General features: G+C 36.2%; 1 protein-coding gene across 2 annotated transcripts in view; it reads right to left on the reverse strand.

The window, feature by feature from the left end:
* LMF1 (lipase maturation factor 1) overlaps window positions 1-19,953 on the reverse strand; it is a 739,963-nt gene that overhangs the window by 175,397 nt on the left and 544,613 nt on the right. For both annotated transcript variants that reach the window (XM_031945746.1, XM_003761989.4), the window contains exon 6: window positions 9,905-10,072. In XM_031945746.1, coding sequence (XP_031801606.1) covers window positions 9,905-10,072 — 168 coding nt within the window. The remainder of the gene's footprint in view (window positions 1-9,904; window positions 10,073-19,953) is intronic.

Raw genomic sequence — 19,953 nt, forward strand, 5'->3', positions numbered from 1 at the left:
GGGTAATCTATGGGCTTACAGTTCTTACACAGGAAATCATGAGCCCCCCCCATGAATCTCTGACAACAGTTATTTCAAATTATCCCTCCCACAAATCTGAAAGATACTGTCCCATAAATACATAATGTTAATAAAAAGAATGGGCTTTGTTTTAGAGCACAATGGTACTAAGACATACTTGTAGATTACATGTGTGGCTGAGTAACTTATAATTCTCATACAGGTTCCTTTACATGTAGCAGCTAGGCAAGTTGATCAGTTGTATTTCTAAGATCTGCTCCTTTCTGGAATCTAACTCTTCTCTTTTTCCAGGAATCAGTTTTCCTTGAAGTTCCTTCCTCCCTCAGGTGATAACTTCTTTGTATCTATTCTTGTTTGCAGTGTGTGGAAGTAGGAAGAGTAGAATATCCTTTCTCCCCCCTGCCCTCAAATTGAGTAGGCCTAGGTTTGATAGAAATAAGATAGCAGGCAATGGAATCAGGAGAAGAGATCCTGCTTTATCTTTGCCTCTTTATATAGTAATTCTGAGTAAGAGAGAACGCCGGGCTAGGTAAATGGTAAATTATTTGTGATCGCACTAAGAATTTTAACATCAGGAGATTTGGGGGTTTGTTACAGAAAGGGAGAGATGAGCAATATGGGAAATAAACATTTAATAAACTGAAATGAGGCTCAGAGTTAAATTATAAATTAACAAGAAAAGTTACAAGTTTAGCAATTAATAAAGACCTTAGCATACCCCTAGATTGCCTTAGAACTGAGTAGAGTAAGAATGAGTCACCATTATCAACCTGATGGGAGAACCACATGCTGTAGGATATGGTCACAACTAAAATCCTATTACATTGTACACAATCCCTAGGGCACTTACTATATTCTGCTTGGTGGTATTAATCTTTTGACCTGTATATGTCCAATCTTGTTTATTAGACTGTAAAAAGACTGTAAGGTCTTTTAGATCTGAGTACATATTCCTCAGTTAACAAACATGAATATATCATTATCCTCGTAGGCAGCAGAGGTTATCCTACAATGAATTGGGAGTTAGGTGGACTTGGGTTCAAATCCTATCTCTGATCTCTTGTTACTGTGGGTAAGTCATCTGACTTCTGTGACCTTCAGACAGTTTTCTAAGACCATTTCCTAAGTAATAGATGGACCACAATCTATGAACTGTTATGGTGGAAAAAATTCTCACCCTGACCAAATTATAGCTCTTTGATTTTATACACATACACATATATATGTATGTATATATGTATATTTTCTATACATATATGTATATATATAATACACACATATATATCTATAATCTTTCTATGTTGTAGAACCATGGTTATTATCATTTCCTCTTTCTAGGCTTCAGTTTGTCTTCATTAAATGAGGGATTAGACAAGATGACTCTAAAGTCCCTTCTAACTCTGATTTTATAGCTATCATATTTAGGCAGTATCTTTCAAATTTCAAAGAAATTTCAAATATATGAAATCATTTGAGCCTAAGTTTTCCTTTACCTTTGACTGTAGTTGGTGCCATGTCTTGCACATAGTAAATACTCAATTTGTGCTGGCTGACAGATGGCAAATGCAGTAAAAACAACAGATCAAAGTTTCATCATATCCTACTTTTATCATTCTTAAAACTCTAACATCAACTGCTTACAATTCCTTGTTACTCCTAATACAAGGTGTAAATGTGTATAGAACTTCAGAACAGAGGCACAATGGTTAAAAAAGAAAGTTCACACTCTTGTATTCTTTCTGCTGTACCTTTACAGAGACTCCAGACAAAGCTATACTCTTGTACACTAATAGTAATCTGGAAAAATACACGTACTTAGCCTAGCCACCGTGACTCCAATAACAATTATAAAATGTCTAATAAACTCAGCATATAATGTCAATTCAAATCTTGAAAAGCAAAAATTAAGTGGCATATCAACATTAAAGTTTATTGCTTCCTTTGCAGAGCCGGCCTATTGTCAATAAAAGTCATTCTGAATGAAGAAAACAGCCATAAATACTGAATAAACAAGTTGGAGTTGAAATGTCATAAATATCCCAGAGCTGTACATTACACTGGATCTCTTTCTGCTCTGCAAACTCCCCCATCAGACTGAAATAGTCAGTCACTTGCCCAGTATCAATAAAATGCCAATGAAAAGCTAGTTGGATCCCCATATTTACAATCAATATATCATTACACATCTTTATGAAGTGCAGAATTTCCCATTTTTTCCCCTCCAGCACCATTACGCCTTCTTAAATTAGTCTCTTTTTCTTTCCTCCTGCAGCAAACAGTTGCATTGATCATTCAGGGTCGCTGAGGTTGCTGGGAAGAATGTCTGGCTGGCTATGTCAGAAAACCTAAAAGGAAGTTGGGCCCCATCTGAATCTGATTCCAGGTGAGCGGCCAAAAGCAAAGTTTGGAGTTGGGTATTCGGGAGGTGGCACAGGCAGTGCCAAGACTAGAAACTGGCCTGCAGATGGATGGGTTTCTCAAAAGCTAATGCACACTTATGCACAAAAGAAATAATATGAGAGAGTTAATAGGTTCTAGAATTAGAATCATTTTATTAGAGCTGAAAGGGCTTTTAGAGAATATTTAATAAATCTATAGGGAATTGATCCCAGTCTCTCAGAACCCATTCCCCAGTGGATAAATGGTTAAAGAACATTAAATTTCTCAAAGAAAGAAACATAAGCTGTTGCTAATCATCTAAAAGTGCTAAAAATATCAGGAATAATCAGTAAATTGTAAACTAAAATGAATTACTTCCTTGCATGTATTAAATTTATTAAAATGTTAGGGATAAAATATAGAAAAACAGATGAACTTACTTTGGGGAACACTATGGATCCTTCTGAAAAGGTTTTTGGAATTATAAAAAAATGGTTTTTTCAATTCATACTCTTGATTTAGAGATCTTGTTATAGTCCATGGAAGTTACCAACACCAAAAAAAAAAGATCCATCAGTCTTGAAATATTTATAGCAGACACTATTGTAATAGTAATTAATTGGAAGCACTATATGTGCCCAATGATCAAGGAATGATGAAGCAAATTGTGGTACATGAAAATGGAAAAATACTGTGCCAAAAGGATTTCAAAGACATATTAAGTGACATTAGATGAACAAAATACATCCAAAAGAATAATATACACATTTCCTATAATTATGAAAATAAAAACAACTTTAATGGCAGCCAAACAGATAATAAAAACTAGATGACACTGATTTATAATGCACAAATTCTTTTAATAGAAAAATCATAAAGTGTGAAGTTGTATTATAATCAGTTACAATCATTTCTATATCTATTATCTATCTATAGTATCTATATGTATCTATATAGCTATATCTATCTATCTATCTATATATCTATATATAGTATCTATATATATCTATAGTATCACAGATTCCAATCTGTAAGGACCTTAGTAGTCATCCATGCTCTTTCCTCATTTTATAAATGATGTAACAGAAACACAGAGAGGGAAAAACACCTAACCCAGGTCAAGTGACTACCAAGGTGGAGAGAAGTCTTCTAAACAAGGATCCTGGACTCAAAATCCAGGTTTTATTCCACCCTCTCTCACAACCCACTTTGTCGAACTATTTGTGGGGACTTTTATATTGTAAAAGCTGACTGGAAATATGTTAGGCATTTGTGTGATATGTTTAAATACATAATCAATAAAAATAAATAATATGTAATTCCCAGTGCCAGAAATGGAAGTGGCTGACCCAAGGTCATAGCTGATCTTGGCAAAGCCAGGACTAAGTGGCTAAATAGTTAAGAACATAGATTTATCAGTCCTTTATGTTCTATATGTTTTGGTTTTATTGTTGTCAGTTAGGATCACTTATTACTTTGTTTCATATCTGTGGTACACAGCACACTTTCAGTTTTAAAGGTATAATGGTATGGTATCATGGCATAATGACTTCCAGCAGAAATTCATCAAGGTTACTATTTCTATAGGGCCAGACTTTTTATAGAGATTGGGCTCTGGTCATAAGATGCACTCTTAGGAAGGTGACTTAACATTTGGGGCTACTCATGGACCAAGTATAAAAATCTTATACTTAGGAGGTCCATAAGGTTGCATAGAAAAAGAAATTTTCAACTCTTTTTTTTTTTTAATAAATAAAACTGATGATGCTATGATTACAGAGCAATGAAGGCAATGGTAGATCTAGACCTAGAAGCCAGGTCTATAGACTATATGCTCTAGTGCAAAACTATCATTTTAGATATAGAGGTCTGGATCATTACCCCAGATCATCTCTTAGGGAATATTTGATTTAGGATTTCAATTTGAAGGATAAAAGCTGTAGCCACAATTTGACATGTTTAGGACATTTACAGAAACAATATCTTGATGCAAAACCTCAAAACTGCCACAAAGCCAAAACTGACAGGCCATAAGGAAAGTGCTTTTCTTTCATTCTGTGCCTTAATACAGAGAAAGCAAACCATCTGTCAATGGTCAAACAACAGGGGCAAAAACAGAGCTGAGTAAGTTCAATCTTTCCCTTTTTCATGCTGACTTGAAAGACCTAGATTTCAAAAGATACTTTTAATCTATATTCCTTTCATCTAGGCGTTAGAAACTTTGTATATGTATATATACATATATATACACTATATATATACATATAGAAACTTTGTATATATATATACACACACACATACACATATATATATGCGTGTAGATATATACATATACATATATACATACACATATATGTGTGTAGATATATACATACATACATATATACATACATATACATATATATGTGTGTGTATATATATATATATGGTATATAGATACCATGTGGAAGTAAACAAATGAAATAAAATGAATGCCCATTAAATGGGAATGGTTGCACAAATTGTTGTTGATTTAGAAATGAAACAGACTAAGAAATAACAACAATAATATCATAAGAAACAATGACTACAAGAAATTTGGAGAGACATAGTAAATCTCATATGAACTGATATAGAATGAAGAATTCAGATATAAGAGAAGAATATACAATGACTATAACAACATAAAGAAAAATAGCATTGGAACTGTCAATTCACCAATATTGGCTTTGGAACACCTAACCTACTTCCTTCTTCTATATAATTTGTGTTATGGGCCTCTGTGGCAGTTTGATAAACTTATGGATTCTTTCTCATAATCATTTTTTAAATGCCTAAGTAAAATACAATGCATGATAAGAAAACCAATTATACTGAAATACAGTTATCAAACTGTTTTCTATAAATAAATTCACAGAAGTCCAGATTAAAAGCTCCTAAAGTAATGATATGAGGGACTGAAGGTGCAGATTGTCATTCATACATCATTTTGTAGATTAGGTCAGGTTAGAGTGGAATTCAGTGAGAGTAGGGAATAGAGAGAAACAAATGGTGTAAAAAAATAAAAGGATCATCACAGATCCAGAGGACACTGCAGACCATTTACTTCAATCCTTCACTTTATAGATGAGAAAGTTGTTGTTTACCCAAGGACACAGAGGGAGTAAATGTCATAGGTAAGGTTTACTTAGGTTTTCTGCCTCCAGAATCAATGTTCTTTCCAATATTTCATCACATCAATAAAGCAACAAACAAATAAATCTTTCCCTATAATTTTCCTCTCTTCTGTTCCCCCTACTCTCAACAAAGCAGACATCAAAAAAGAAGGAAATAGAAATAGATTTTCCTCACAACTCTGTAGTAGCCTTTTCCAGGTTTCTCAAAGTACTGAATAATGTATAATAGCACATATTCCTTAGAGAACAATTGTTTAAATAAGCTTGTTCAAATGCATCTCGGTGAAAGTAAAAAGAGCTGTGGATTTAGTCAGAATATCCTGGCTCTTTGCCTCAGTTAAATGTCAACAAGTCATATTTTCTCTCTTTTCCCCTCAGTTTTCTCCTCTATAAAATGGGGATTGCAGTACAGGATATTTGTTGGAAAAGCACTTTGTAAACTATGAGGCCCTATCAAAATGTAAACTAATTATCCATTTTACATTTCAAAGTAATAAAATTCTCTTCCTTAGTAAAAAATATGTTGTCCCTTTCAAGAGATGATAATAAATTATTCATTAATTAACAAAGTATAAGTTAAAATAACTCATGTTAATGATTTTAGCTTATCATTTATTCAATGAAAAGGAAAATGTATTTTATTATTTTATAACAACACAAAAATCTTGAACTACAATAAAAATAATCAAAGGGCCCTTGAGTTCATGGCTCGCTCATTCTGCAAATGAGGAAAATGATGATCAGAGAAGTTAAATCATTTGCCCAGTGTCCCTCAGGCATTAAGAGAAAGATCCAAGATTTAAATTCAGATTCTGTAGACTCCAAAGCAATACTCTTTCCGTGATATCCCAAAGGCAAAAGCAAAACATAATTCAGGGACTCCTGTGCCTCCCAGCCCAAATCTTAAATTCCCAACCCCCACCTTGGGACACATTTCCTCCAGGCCTAGAGACAAGGAATGCGGTTGTTTCCCTTCTCCCTGTTGTAGGACTTAATGGTGTCTCTGTCAGATATTCCCACTTCTCCCAGCCCCAGGACCTGGTAGGCTAGAAAGAAAGGAGATCAGTTTGGTATAATCGAAATTTTCTATTTTGTGATCAGTAATGATCTCTAGTTCTGCTTTGGTCATAAAGGCCTTCCCCTTCCACAGGTCTGAGAGGTAAACTATCCTGTGTTCCTCTGATTTATTAAGAATTTCATTCTTTATGCCTAGGTCATGAACCCATTTTGACCTTATCTTGGTGTACAGTGTTAAGTATGGATCAATGCCTAGTTTCTGCCATATTAGTTTCCAATTTTCCCAGCATTGTTGGTGCAGTTGTGAACGAATCCAACCATTTTGGAGAGTAGTTTGGAACTATGCTCAAAAAGTTATCAAACTGTGCATACCCTTTGATCCAGCAGTGTTACTACTGGGATTATATCCCAAAGAGATTATAAAGAAGGGAAAGGGACCTGTATGTGCACGAATGTTTGTGGCAGTCCTTTTTGTAGTGGCTAAAAACTGGAAACTGAATGGATGTCCATCAGTTGGAGAATGGCTGAATAAATTGTGGTATATGAAAATTATGGAATATTACTGTTCTGTAAGAAATGACCAACAGGATGATTTCAGAAAGGCCTGGAGAGACTTACACGAACTGATGCTGAGTGAAATGAGCAGGACCAGGAGATCATTATATACTTCAACAACAATACTATATGATGACCAGTTCTGATGGACCAGGCCATCCTCAGCAACGAGATCAACCAAATCATTTCCAATGGAGCAGTAATGAACTGAACCAGCTATGCCCAGAAAAAGAACTCTGGGAGATGACTAAAAACCATTACATTGAATTCCCAATCCTTATATTTATGCACACCTGCATTTTTGATTTCCTTCACAAGCTAATTGTACAATATTCCAGAGTCTGATTCTTTTTGTACAGCAAAATAACGTTTTGGTCATGTATACTTATTGTGTATCTAATTTATATTTTAATATATTTAACATCTACTGGTCATCCTGCCATCTAGGGGAGGGGGTGGGGGGGTAAGAGGTGAAAAATTGGAACAAGAGGTTTGGCAATTGTTAATGCTGTAAAGTTACCCATGCATATATCCTGTAAATAAAAGGCTATTAATAAAAAAAAAATTAAAAAAAAAAAAAAAGAAAGGAGATCAAAGAGTGCTCTGGCTTAAGGCTGCCAGGGATGGGCCACTGATGAAAGTGACAGGAAATGAAGATGACACCCAAGGCCATACCTTCAACAACCCAGAAAGTCCAATAATGGCATTTTCATTTTGCCCCCTCAATAATTTTTAGCCATTGACTCCTCATGAATCTCCTTCCATGTATCTGAGGGATATTGTGACTTACATCACAAGAAAAACTATCCATCCACTTTTTTGTACCTGATATAAAAACCTTTAGCAACTTATTTTTAAAAGTGTTCTTCAATATTAGTGTTACAATAAAAGATGCAGAGTTAATTTCTTGAAAAAACCTTTTAGCTTTATCCACATGCTCTACTGTATTTATAACCTATTGCAGGCAGTAGAAATCAGGACTCCAATGGCAATAAGTAGATGAAAACAATTGGAATGAATGACATGGCACAATGTCCCTGACACTAATCTATCCTAGTCCTTTACAAGACTGTGTGCCTCATAAATAAGCTCGTTGGCTAATGCTGGTTACAATTCCATTCATTTGAAAATGGCTAATGGGGCAAGTATAGTATTTAAAATACAAACCTATGAGGAAAAAAATTGCTTGCAGAAAGGGAAAACAATATGAGTGCCAGCAAGTAGGCAAATCTGTTTCTCAGTCCTAATTATCTGAGTACTTGAAATATTAAAATCTGCTTCAGCCCAAATCCCTCAAACCATGTTAGGGATCACCTGAAGGTCTGGGCTTAGATTACACAGATTGGCTGTCTACACTGTTTGTATTTACTACAAAATTATTCCATACCATTTGGCCTTTTGTGGGATAGCAGGTCTGGCATTTGTCTCTTACCCTTTGTCTTAACTGATTCATACAGAAAACTTCATTGAGATGGTAATAAATGCTGGAGCTCCCCATGAACCAGGGTGAGTGCAAAGAAAAATCAAACCCAGTGCCCGGTAGGGTCTTTGCTTTTTTGCCAGATCAGGGCTGTCCATGTGGTGTGCTATATGTCCTGCTGACAAAGGACAGGATGTGGGATTCCAAAAGAAAAGCCTAAGGAATGATTGTTCCTGCCTCCCTTCCCTCCCCCGATACACCTCCTGTTGTTTTGTTTTTAAGGTTAGGGGAAAGAGCTGTTTCAAAAGCCCTGGAAATGAAATACCTCTATTTCTGAGTCTTCAGACCATGATGGAGGAAGAGCCAAGACTGAGCCTTCTCCACCTTAGCTTCCCTCCCAGCTCAGGACTCAATACTGACCTGGAGGGCTTACACTGAAGGATAAAAAGGTGGTATGGTCCCCATGGCACACAAGCAGACCTGCTTTCTTCCCTTTACCCCCACCCCCATCTCTGAGCTGAGTCTGCCAACCAGGGGGCCAATTAGTGTCAATTACAAGGGGGACCACTGCTTGGTAGGAGCTCCACTGACATCAATAACTCACTTCATACAGACTTCCCCTTCCAACCATCACACAGTGACGACTTTCAGTCGCTAGCAATTTGGGCTGAATTTGAACTGATGACCTAGACGTGAAAGGTTCTGTATCCATTAGCAAATCCCTAGAGGCCTCCCTCCTTAACATCAATTTGAATTTTTTATTTCTGAAGCCCTTTTTACTAGGCTCTAGCCAGAGTGCTCAAATCAACTCTAAAGGTCGACCTTCAGGGATGTGATGTCACTCTGGGCAGCTGCCACCCTGCAAGGCAACTCTGGAGAAAGTAATTCCCATCCAAATACCAAAGGGCGGTACTCTAGTGACCTGTTCTCTGGAGAAACACCAGGGGTCTTTAAAAGTACTGGTGAGACTTTCTATGAGGAAATAGGCCTCTCCTGGGTATAAGGAAGGTGGGAAAGTGTCTGAGGATGCTGTTAGGCCTTCATTTAGCTCAAAGCTAAAGGAAATAAATAGCCAGAAAGAATTAATCGGCCTTTAATCTCTTTGGGAAAAAGCCAACTTTTAGCAAGCTGTGGATCACTCCTTAATTCTTCACAAAGCTTGTGGAAGATGAAATGGGGCTCAAAGAGACAGGAAGGAGCCTGCCATCACTTGTAAGTCAAATCTATGGCAAAAGCAAGACTTACCTACAGCAAAGAAATGAGAAACCTTACAAAAATAACAGTATGCTTTCATATTTTCTGAAAAAGTTCTGAAAAGGGAAACACATACCAAACAAAACAAAATAAAAAAACTCACCTGGAAGAGGATCTGCACAATTCCATGAATGATACACATACGGCGTCCAAAAAAGATGAAAAATGGCACTACCAGCTCGATGAAATGATTGCTTAAAGTCTCAAACTGGTGAAACCACCATGGGGACTGGTGCAAATAGTAGGCAATAGGGTTAGGTACTGGCTGTGTCTGTGGAAAAAAGAGCACAAGGAAGGCATTTACGTTAACTGATCGGATTTGCATAACAACGGTTTTTTTTAATTATTTTTTTATTTTAAATTGTCATTCACAGAGAAAGAAAAGTTCTCGATTGTCAGAGATGAAGGAACCTTAAGATCATTCAACTCCCATTCCCCAATCTCCCCTACTTTTTCAAGTTTGAGTTTGCCTAATCTCATCTCATCTATGTTGGAAGTGCTGTAGCCATCCATCAATCTGATCTCACAATTGATCAACATGGAAGCTTTGATCTGCTACATTTCCAAGTCTTGGGCAAATTGGTGGTTTTCTATTCTTGGGAGCTCATTGTTGCTGGATTAAATGAGGACACCTGGTTGACTTAGCCCACTGAGTTTAGGGATTACAAGCATGTAAGCAACCCACCTAGGCTGATCTCATTTTATAGAGGACAAAACTGAGAACTCCTTTGAGGGACAATGGCTCTTTGAACATTTACTCAGGGATAGATTTGAATGCAAAACTTTCCAGATCCAGCAGCATTTTCTCTACCTTCCAATTCAAAATCATTTGCTGCATACCTGTCATATAAAGTACCCCAAGAGTCTTGCTGAAATTTTAATCTAATAATACCTAGATTCTTGGACCTTTTGGTATATGTCACTGGTGTTAACTACACACTAGTCTTAGAATTTGTAGACAGATTTGTAAAAGGGTCATGGGGCTCTAGAGTTGAAAAGGCCTTAAGAAGTCATTTACTTTAAGCCTTTAGTTTAACAGAGGCACAAACTGAGGCTCAGAGATGGTCTAAGTCATATATAAAATTAGTAATACAATTGAACTCAGAGCTTAGATCTTCTGTATTTCACTCTGGATGGTGACCAATAAATTAAACTGAATTGTTCAATTCCTTCCCAAGAATTCTAGACTAAATAATGAAACCCAGTATATATTGCTTCTCCTCATCTAAATCATAACCTTATAAACTTCAGGTACTTGCTGTTTAATACATAAGCCTCCAAAATTTATAATTCCAAGAAGAAAAACTAAGTGACTAATTAAGAGGCATAACAACTTTAAATAGTAACAGTTACTATATTATACATTATTAGGATTATAGGATTAGTTAATAACATTTTAAGTATCACAAGCTACCAACTGTATCATTAACCAACTGTATCATTATATGTTTGTACACACACACATACACATACACACACACTTCTTTTCCTTTAATACAAATTCAAATTCATTATATTTGTTTTAAAACTTTGACAGCATAAAAGCTGAAAATATCCATTTTAATCGGAGGAGACACAACACATCTTTAAATTATTTGTAGCTAAATCAAAAATACAAACAATACAGGGGAAAATTGCACTGTGCATGGCAATTGACTATGGTTCTACTGCCAAATCCCACAACTATTGTAATTCCTTATTAGCAAAGCTGGAATTAATAAAGCTGTTTCTTTCTATGGGTTTGAGGCTGCTGTAACCCCTAAGGACAAGAGACCGCATCCTTCCTTCCTCTGACACCGGGACAGGAAGAAGCAACCCAAGGGGTCAAGGAGTTCTGCCAAGTCCATTTCAACAAAGAGGTGGGAGGTCATGGTCTTCATACTTCCTGGGTCAAGAAGGTGAAAGGTCTAAAATACTCTGGAGAGCTTTTTCTTGGGTGGAAAATGTTTCAAGTTAATGTGGAGGGTTTTTCTCTGTAAACTCTTCTAGGACAATCCCAAAGCTCTTCTGAGATACTTTTGCCTTTTTTTTTTTTAATGTGGAAGAAAATCCTTTAGGAATTAGGCAAAAAAGATTACAAATGGAACTAGGTTTGAACTTCCATGAGTGGTGAGGGAAAGGATTGTTTACATAATTCAATACTCTGAGCAGGCAACTGAAAGCAAAGATACCAAGTATAATCAGAACTTCATCCATCATCCCCTCATTGCATTACTATCTTGAAATGTGATAAATGTAAAAGAAAAAATTCTCAGTTCTACTGATTACCAAAAAATATCTTCACTGAAATGATGTTTAATTTTTTAAAAAGGCAACTGCAAGACAAAATCTTTAGTTTGGCCTATTTTTTGGCTTCTGATCCCTGCTTACTTAGTTAATGCAAATTGACAAGAAAGGCAACTTTTAATTGGAAGACCAGGCTGTTCACTATTCCCGAGGAGGGTGAAGGATGAAGAAATCAGATTGGAGGAGACAATCAATCACTCACTCAAAGCCATCAAAGTCTTTTCTGCCAGAAATATGAAAGAATCCCCACTGACTAACCATGATTTTTATAAGGTAGAAGGAAAGGAGGGGAAAGGGCACTGATTTGGATAAAAGGCACAGTAATACAAGCCTTCACTCAAATCCCCAAACAACTTGGATTTTTTTTTTTTGGATATACAAAAATATGCTGCTCATTTTAAAAAACCAAACTCAACAAGCTTAATTCTAGAAATTCTCAGTCACTTGGTTCAAGTTGTGTGCCCATGTGAAAAGAAGAATCATTCAGCACAGAATCTGAAATAAGATTTCAGAATTTAGGTATTGTCTAATCCAAAATTTCTATTTTAAACATGAGGAAACTGCAACCCAGAGAAGGGATGTGGCTTGTCAAAGGTCACACAGCAAAGTTGGTAGAAGAGGCTTGATTACTGAAACTTCTCCGGCTGCTCAGGTCAATGCTTTAGTCCACTAATCTATTTGTTAGGATTATAAACTTTATAGCTAATTTGATAGATTGGGAAACTGAGACCTATAGAAAAGAAATAAGCCACTGAACAGGGATTTGGTACTGGGTCCTTTGCTTTCAAAACTAGTGTTCTTTACAAATTAATTCCCCACCTCTCATTAAAAGTCTTCAGTCTTTCCCATCATAGAATATTTGGTGAACAGCCAATTGGAACAAGAAATTCTACTAGGTATAAATATAATATTTTTCCAATGTTGGGAATGGCAGAGTTTTTTCTCAGAGTTCTCAAAGATCTCCAAGTTCACATAACTATTATAATATCTCAGTGATGGGAACTCTTAGGGAATTAGCAAACTTTAAGGGAATCAAATGCTTTTGAATAAAAGGGCTTAGTCAGGCCTATATCTAGGAAAAAAAAGGAACTGTCTACTTTTTTTTTTTCCATGTCTCATGTTCCAAACAGAATTCCACTGGGCAGTAGAGTCACAAATGCAATTCTGTACTGGGGCGGAGAGTAGGTTCTTGAAACAAATATTAAAGGTTTTTGTGATTCTCTAATAGAAATAAGAAGACTGAAGTACTTTTCAATTAAATAACAAAATTTTTATTGACTCCTATTGTGTATCTATCACTTAGAATGTGGACTCCCAAAGGCAAATTTAAGACAAGGCAAATCTACAAGGAGGGTGTGTGTGTGTGTGTGTGTGTGTGTGTGTGTGACAGAGACAGAGAGATAGAGATTTAGAGACAGACACAGAGACAGAGATAGAGAGAGAAACAGAGCAGAGAAAGAGACAAAGACAGAGAGACCAAAAGATGGAGAAAGAGGGAGAGAGAGAGAGAAAGGAGTAGGGAAAGAGAGAAGGGGAGAGAGAGAAGGAAGAGAAAGAGAGAGGGAGAGTAAAAGGAAGAGGAAGGGGAGAAAGAGGAGGGGGGGAGAGGGAAACAGGGACCATATTTTATCTAAACTTATCTAAATAGCCTGTATGGGTCTGTTTCTTTACATGGAAATCAAAGGGATTAAATTAGTTGATATTTAAGCTTCCTGACCCATCTGAAACCTAAGAAATCATAAGGCTAGGACCTATGTCTTTTTAAACTTAACTGAATAATACAGGGATTTTGTCTTTATTAAATTTTCTCTCTCATTTAGCTCTTGCCACAATGTGATGTACGTAGAAGACAGTAAGAGTGTGTGTACAGGGGGACAGAAGGCAGCACTACATTGTGTATCTTGAAGCAGGACTATGTTGAATCTTATTGGATAGGAAAGATTTGAATTTGTGGAGAAGCAGGCATCCATTTAGATTGGGTGGTGGAGAGGGATAACAGGAGCAGTGGCATGGAAAGGCAGGAGAGTGGAAGAGCAATAAATGGAGCAGGTTGTCTGGAACGGGATGGCCCCTATTAGAATAAGAAGACTTAAGTATGGAAGGGTGACGTTGGTTTATATTGTGCAGAGAATCCTGGTGGGTTCTAGTAGAATAAAAGTTATCTGTTAGAAAGACACATTCTTAAGGAAGGGATAATCTCAAATCTAAATGAAAATAGTGCTCATGAATGGCCAGGAGTTAACTGCAGAACCAAGGGATTAAGCTCTAAAACATTCTGCAGAGAGAATCTGTTCCTATTAGCCTTAAATAACAGCAATTCCACCGTAAGAAGACTTTTTCCTTCTTGCTGTTGCCCAGTCTTTCATAGATATAGCATGACTTTTGCAGACCCAGCACGAAAAATGGTCACTTTTCAGTGAAAACATAGGTCGATTGCCTGATATATAACTGGCTTCTTACTAAATCATCCAAGAACAGGGGAGCAGAGGAGGGATGAAAAGAGAAGCAAAGTTAAGACAGCCTTGCCTGTGTGTGTTCCTTCAGAATGGGCTCCATATGTCTGCAGAACATGGGAGTTGTGTGATGCACTTTTCCCAATGAGAATAGATTGTTTACTCACAATAAAGAACATTGAGGTAAACTCTGTTTGCTGAGTTGGTTAGTGAATTAAGGCTCCCCCCAACATCCCCAACCTACAGACACCTGTGATGCTGGAAAATTTTTGTTTTCCTTAATGTGTTCAGTCAACAGTGGCCTGTTGGCACAAGAGAGGGCTTCCTTCTCTTCCAGCTCTGACCTACAGCTCTCCCAGTAGCATAGCTGAGGTTGGGAAAAGGCACACACTAGAGTTTATTTTAAGAGGGAAAAACTGCAAAATTACATAATTGTGGTACTTTGTGTACTTTTCCACTCCATTTGTTTCCGGCAAAAAGCTCTGAATAGGGCTCAGTGTCCCCACGATTGGAAGAGAGTGAAAAAGATCCAGTTGCCTTCGATGGGCAATTTAGGGAGTTGTTATAGTCTCTCCCAATTGCCTGGCTGGTTAATTAACCTGATATGATCTGAAAAGCCTTCAAAAAAGCACTTAAATTTTAATTTAATTTAATACATGACATATATAGAGAAAGATACAGTTTGGGGTAATGGGGTGAGGATGGGATGGAACAGCCAATCATCCTTTTAGGATGTAAAGGAATCTGTTCTAGGCCAGGAGGTCAGTTGACTGGAGATGAGAGAGAGAAAGCAGAGTTCTTGATGAATTTAATGATGGTATAGTAATTCAGAACAAGCTATGAGCTACTATCCTGGAACACAATGACATTATGGTACATACCCTTCCCTCTTGCCATAAGAACTCCTGCTCCAAATTTTTGGTGGCCAACAATGATTTCTGGAAGTAAATGTGGCAAAGGAAATTTTTATGATTGTAAAGACCTACATATATAAGTCTTCTTGGTTTTATATTGGGAGTAGAATTATCCACTGTAAATTGCTCTCAAATTTACGAATTCTAAAAATAGAATCGTGTCTTTTTCTCTTAAAATTATCTTGATCAATTAGGTGCAAAGTGACTAGACATTAAAATACAAATTAATTTATGGTTTCTTGATAGGCTATAGCATTTGAAGTCAAAAGACAAATTGAATCCTACTTTTGTCATGGACTGCCTCTTGGCAAACAAGGCAAGTCAATTCCCCTTCCTGGACCATTTTTTTTTTTCATCTGTAAAGTGTGTGTGTGTGTGTGTGTGTGTGTGTGTGTGTGTGTGTAAGAGAGAGAGAGAGAGAGAGAGAGAGACAGAGAGAGAGAGAGAGTCAGAGAACCAGAGAGCCAGAGAAAGAGACACAAAGCCAGAGAAACAAAGAGATACATAGAGAGAGACAGAGACACAGAAACAGAGAGGCAGAGAGGGAAAGGGGGAGATAGAGAGAGAGAGACTTGAGACTCCTTTCACTTTTAGACTTAAGATCCTAGGATCTTGAATGACTCAGGAATAAATCACTTTTGTCAAACTAAATGCTATTGAAGAGGTAAACTGTCTTTTCTGGGAATATAAATAGTCTCATTCTTTTTTTCTTTGCTCCTCATACATTTCATATTGGGTAAATTCTGATTTAAAAATAATGTGTCTTCTTGTTATAACATAAGATTTCACAAGGAAAGTAACCTAAGGATTGTCTAATCCTAATTAAATTACTGGGGATCACAAAGAAAGTAAACAGGGATTTGAACTCAGGATCTCTGATTATAAATAATTCTCAATTCTCTCTACAATATTACATACCTTCCCTAAAGAAAATTTTAGGTTCTTCTACAAGTACCTTATTGTTATTGAGACATTTCAGTTGTGTCTTATATTTTGTGATCCCAATTTGGGGTTTTCCTGGCAAAGATACTGGAATGATTTGCTATTTCTTTTCCAGCTTTTTTTTTAACCAATGAGAACACCGAGGCAAACAGTTAAGTTGGCTCATGCAGCTAGTAAGTGTCTGAGATGAGATTTGAACTCAAGTCATGCTGACCTCAAGCTCAGTACTCTAACCATTTTGCCACCTGACATCTTCTGGAGGACAGGCTAAGAATACAGAAAAAAAAAAAAAAAAGTCCCAGCATTCAAGAAAAAACCACTGAGGAGCCTATGGTTATAGGCAGGATATCCACACACACACTCAAAGGAGTTAAAGTAATATACATAAAAAAGCAAAAATGTGGCTAGACCTAAGAAGATTTAGATCTTATATAAGGGCTCAATTTTCTCTCACTTTGCACAGTCCCAGATTTCCCCTACTCATTTGCATGGAAGAGAAAAAAAGAGTTTTAGAATTGAGACTCATCTATGGACTTGTGATGAACAGAGCCAACTGCACCCAGAGAGAGGACAGTGGGAACTGAATGTGGACCACAACATTGTATTTTTACTCTTTTTGTTGTTGTTTGCTTGCATTTTGTTTTCTTTCTCATTTTTCCCTTTTTGATCCCTTTTTGTACAGCATATTCATGAAATATGTATAGAAGAACTGCTCAGTTTAATTAACATATTTTGGATTACTGTCTGGGGAAGGGAGTAAGGGGAAGGAAGGGAAAAATTATAAGATTTTGTAAGAATGAATGCTGAAAATTGTCCATGTATATAATTTGAAAATAAAAAGCTTTAATTTAAAAAAAAATTAAAAGGAATTAAGAATCTAGGAAACCCCAACTCTAGTTCCTTGGCAGTCTTCTGAAAGGATAATCTTGACATGGGTAACAACTATATATAGCTTTAACAATTAGGAATTAAACAGGGAGTTACATAGATTTGATAGCTAAGCCTTATCCAGAAAGTGATATTAAATGACAAGAAAATGATTTTAAAAAATCTGAGTCACTAGCCAGCTAAGAGTGACTCTTCTGTATATTCACTGGAAAGAGTTTTAGACAATGTTCTGAAAGAAACATACAAACCATTTAAATATTCCATAGAGAAAGAAGGGAAAAAAACCCACAAAGAAGGATCTCTCCTTCAGTATAATGGCAATGTTAAAAATTTCTGCTTTCTAAAAGACCTACAGAAAGCCCTGTTACCTTAAAACAAACAAAAAAACATGGCTGGGCCTACTTGGCTTCCTGTGAAGAAGAAAAACTCCAGATAAATTCTGAAGCTAGGGAGCAGAAAAAATGGAGTGACCTGTACTTGATGTGGTACCAACAGAATAATGCTATATAAAACTAGTAGGGATCAATATCTTATGGAGATTACAAAACGTATAAGACTATAACATGCAGATATGTTAGGAACAGCAAAAAAAAAAAAAAATAATTGCCAGAAGACGCCCTTTATGTAGCATCAATGGCAAGTTTCTCATCCATCTCAGTCATATATGTTTCCTTGTTTCCTATCTACACATGCTCTCTTTGTGCCTATCTACATGTGTGTCTTTTGATATAGGTTCCCTCTATGTGCTTATTTTTTCCACTGATCATACATATATTTGTGAAATTATTGGAGGAAAAGATTTATTGCTACTTTTGTTATTATGTTATTGCATTCAGTGCTGATGCTTTCAACTTATTGTGTCCTGTAACTCATTAGTAAAAATAAATTTGTGTATTCAGTCTTGATCAGTTCCTTCTCTGGGTATGGATAGGATTTTTCATCATAAGTTCTTTTTTTTTTTACATAGGAAATGACTTCATTATTATTTTTTTATTATAGCTTTTTATTTACATGATATATGCATGGGTAATTTTTCAGCATTGACAATTAATTGCATGACCTTTTTTTCCAACTTTTCCCCTCCTTCCATCCATCCCTTCCCCCAGATAGCAGGTTGACCAATACATGTTAAATATGTTAAAGTGTAAGTTAAATATAATATATGTATACACATCATAAGTTCTTTAGAGTAGTTGTGGATGATGGTACTATTGAGAAAAAACAAAGTAATTTATAGCCGGTCATCTCAGAACATTGCTATTACTTGATATACAAGTATATTTCACTTTGTTCATGGAGAACTTTCCAGTTTTTGTTTTTCCCCGAGAGCATCCTGCTCATCATTTCCCAGAGATCAATAATATTCCATCAGAAAAACTTGCTTTGACAATTTTTTTTACAATTACTATTGTTAATTGCATTTCCCCCTATTTATTCTTTCTTCTTTCACCCTGTTCCTCCTCAAAAGTGTTTTGCCACTGACTATTTCCCTCCCCAGTATGCCCTTTTTTTTATTACTCACTCTCCCTTCCCATATCCCATTCTCCTTCTATTTTCCTGCAGGGTAACCTAGATTTCTATACCCATATTGAGTATGTATGTTATTCTTATTTGAACCAATTCTTATGAGAAAATTCACTCCCTCTCTCTCTCTTCTCCCTCTTCCCCTTCACTGCAAATGATTTTTCTTACCTCTTTCAAAAATTTTATTTTCTAGGAGATATTAGACAGGGTCCATTATGAGGACTGTCCTTCAAGCCTCTCTAGATTAGTGATATTTACTAGTCTATACACTGCTGGAAAACCTTTGAGAATTCATGTTACAATGGATACCTCTATTTACAATGAAGCATCAAAATAGGACTGTTCTAAAGAATATCAAACCATATGATAAATTTAGATACACTCCCTTCCCACCCTCTCACCCCCCTCCCCACTACATTGTATTTGGAATTGGAAGTCCTGATCTTGAATCTTGGTTCTGCTATTTATTACTTATGTATCTTAAGTGACAACAACAACAAAAAAAGCCCAACCTCTCTGGGTTCAAACAGAGAATATTATTGGACTAGAAGTTTTCAATGGTACTTTCAGCTCAGTCTTATGATTCTAAACAAAACACAATCATTCCCTATCCCTGAGTAACAGACACACAATCTGTATTTCTAAGAGATATGGTCGCAAATAACATGTTTTTAAAAATGGGACCTGATCCTTAAACTGAACAATACTGTCTTCATGTGTACAATGTGAAAAACAAGTGTTTGACTTTGGTCTCTTTAGGCACCTAAGTATAGAGTGGTAATTGTGGCCTAAATCTGTTTAATAAGGACATCAGCAATTTAGCTATTCATATATATACAGCAATTTAGCTGAAGCATTAGATTTTTCTCTGTCTTCCAAGTTAAGCTCTAAAACATTTAAGTTCAAACATATGTCCATTCTCTTTGTCATTTAAGTATTCTAAGGCTGCAAAGGTCAGAGGTTAGAGTTATTCATTACTTAGATAAAAGGACAGAATCACAAAATTTCAGAGATGGATGGATGGAATTCAATATATATTCAAGAAAGTGCTTTATAACATACTTGAAAATTGGTCATCTAATCTCTGGAAGGCATATAATGAGTGAGAGACATAATTACTTTCTGAGGTAGTCCATTTGACTTTT

The sequence above is a fragment of the Sarcophilus harrisii genome, chromosome 1 (assembly GCF_902635505.1).
Source record: "Sarcophilus harrisii chromosome 1, mSarHar1.11, whole genome shotgun sequence".
Lineage (NCBI taxonomy): Eukaryota > Metazoa > Chordata > Mammalia > Dasyuromorphia > Dasyuridae > Sarcophilus > Sarcophilus harrisii.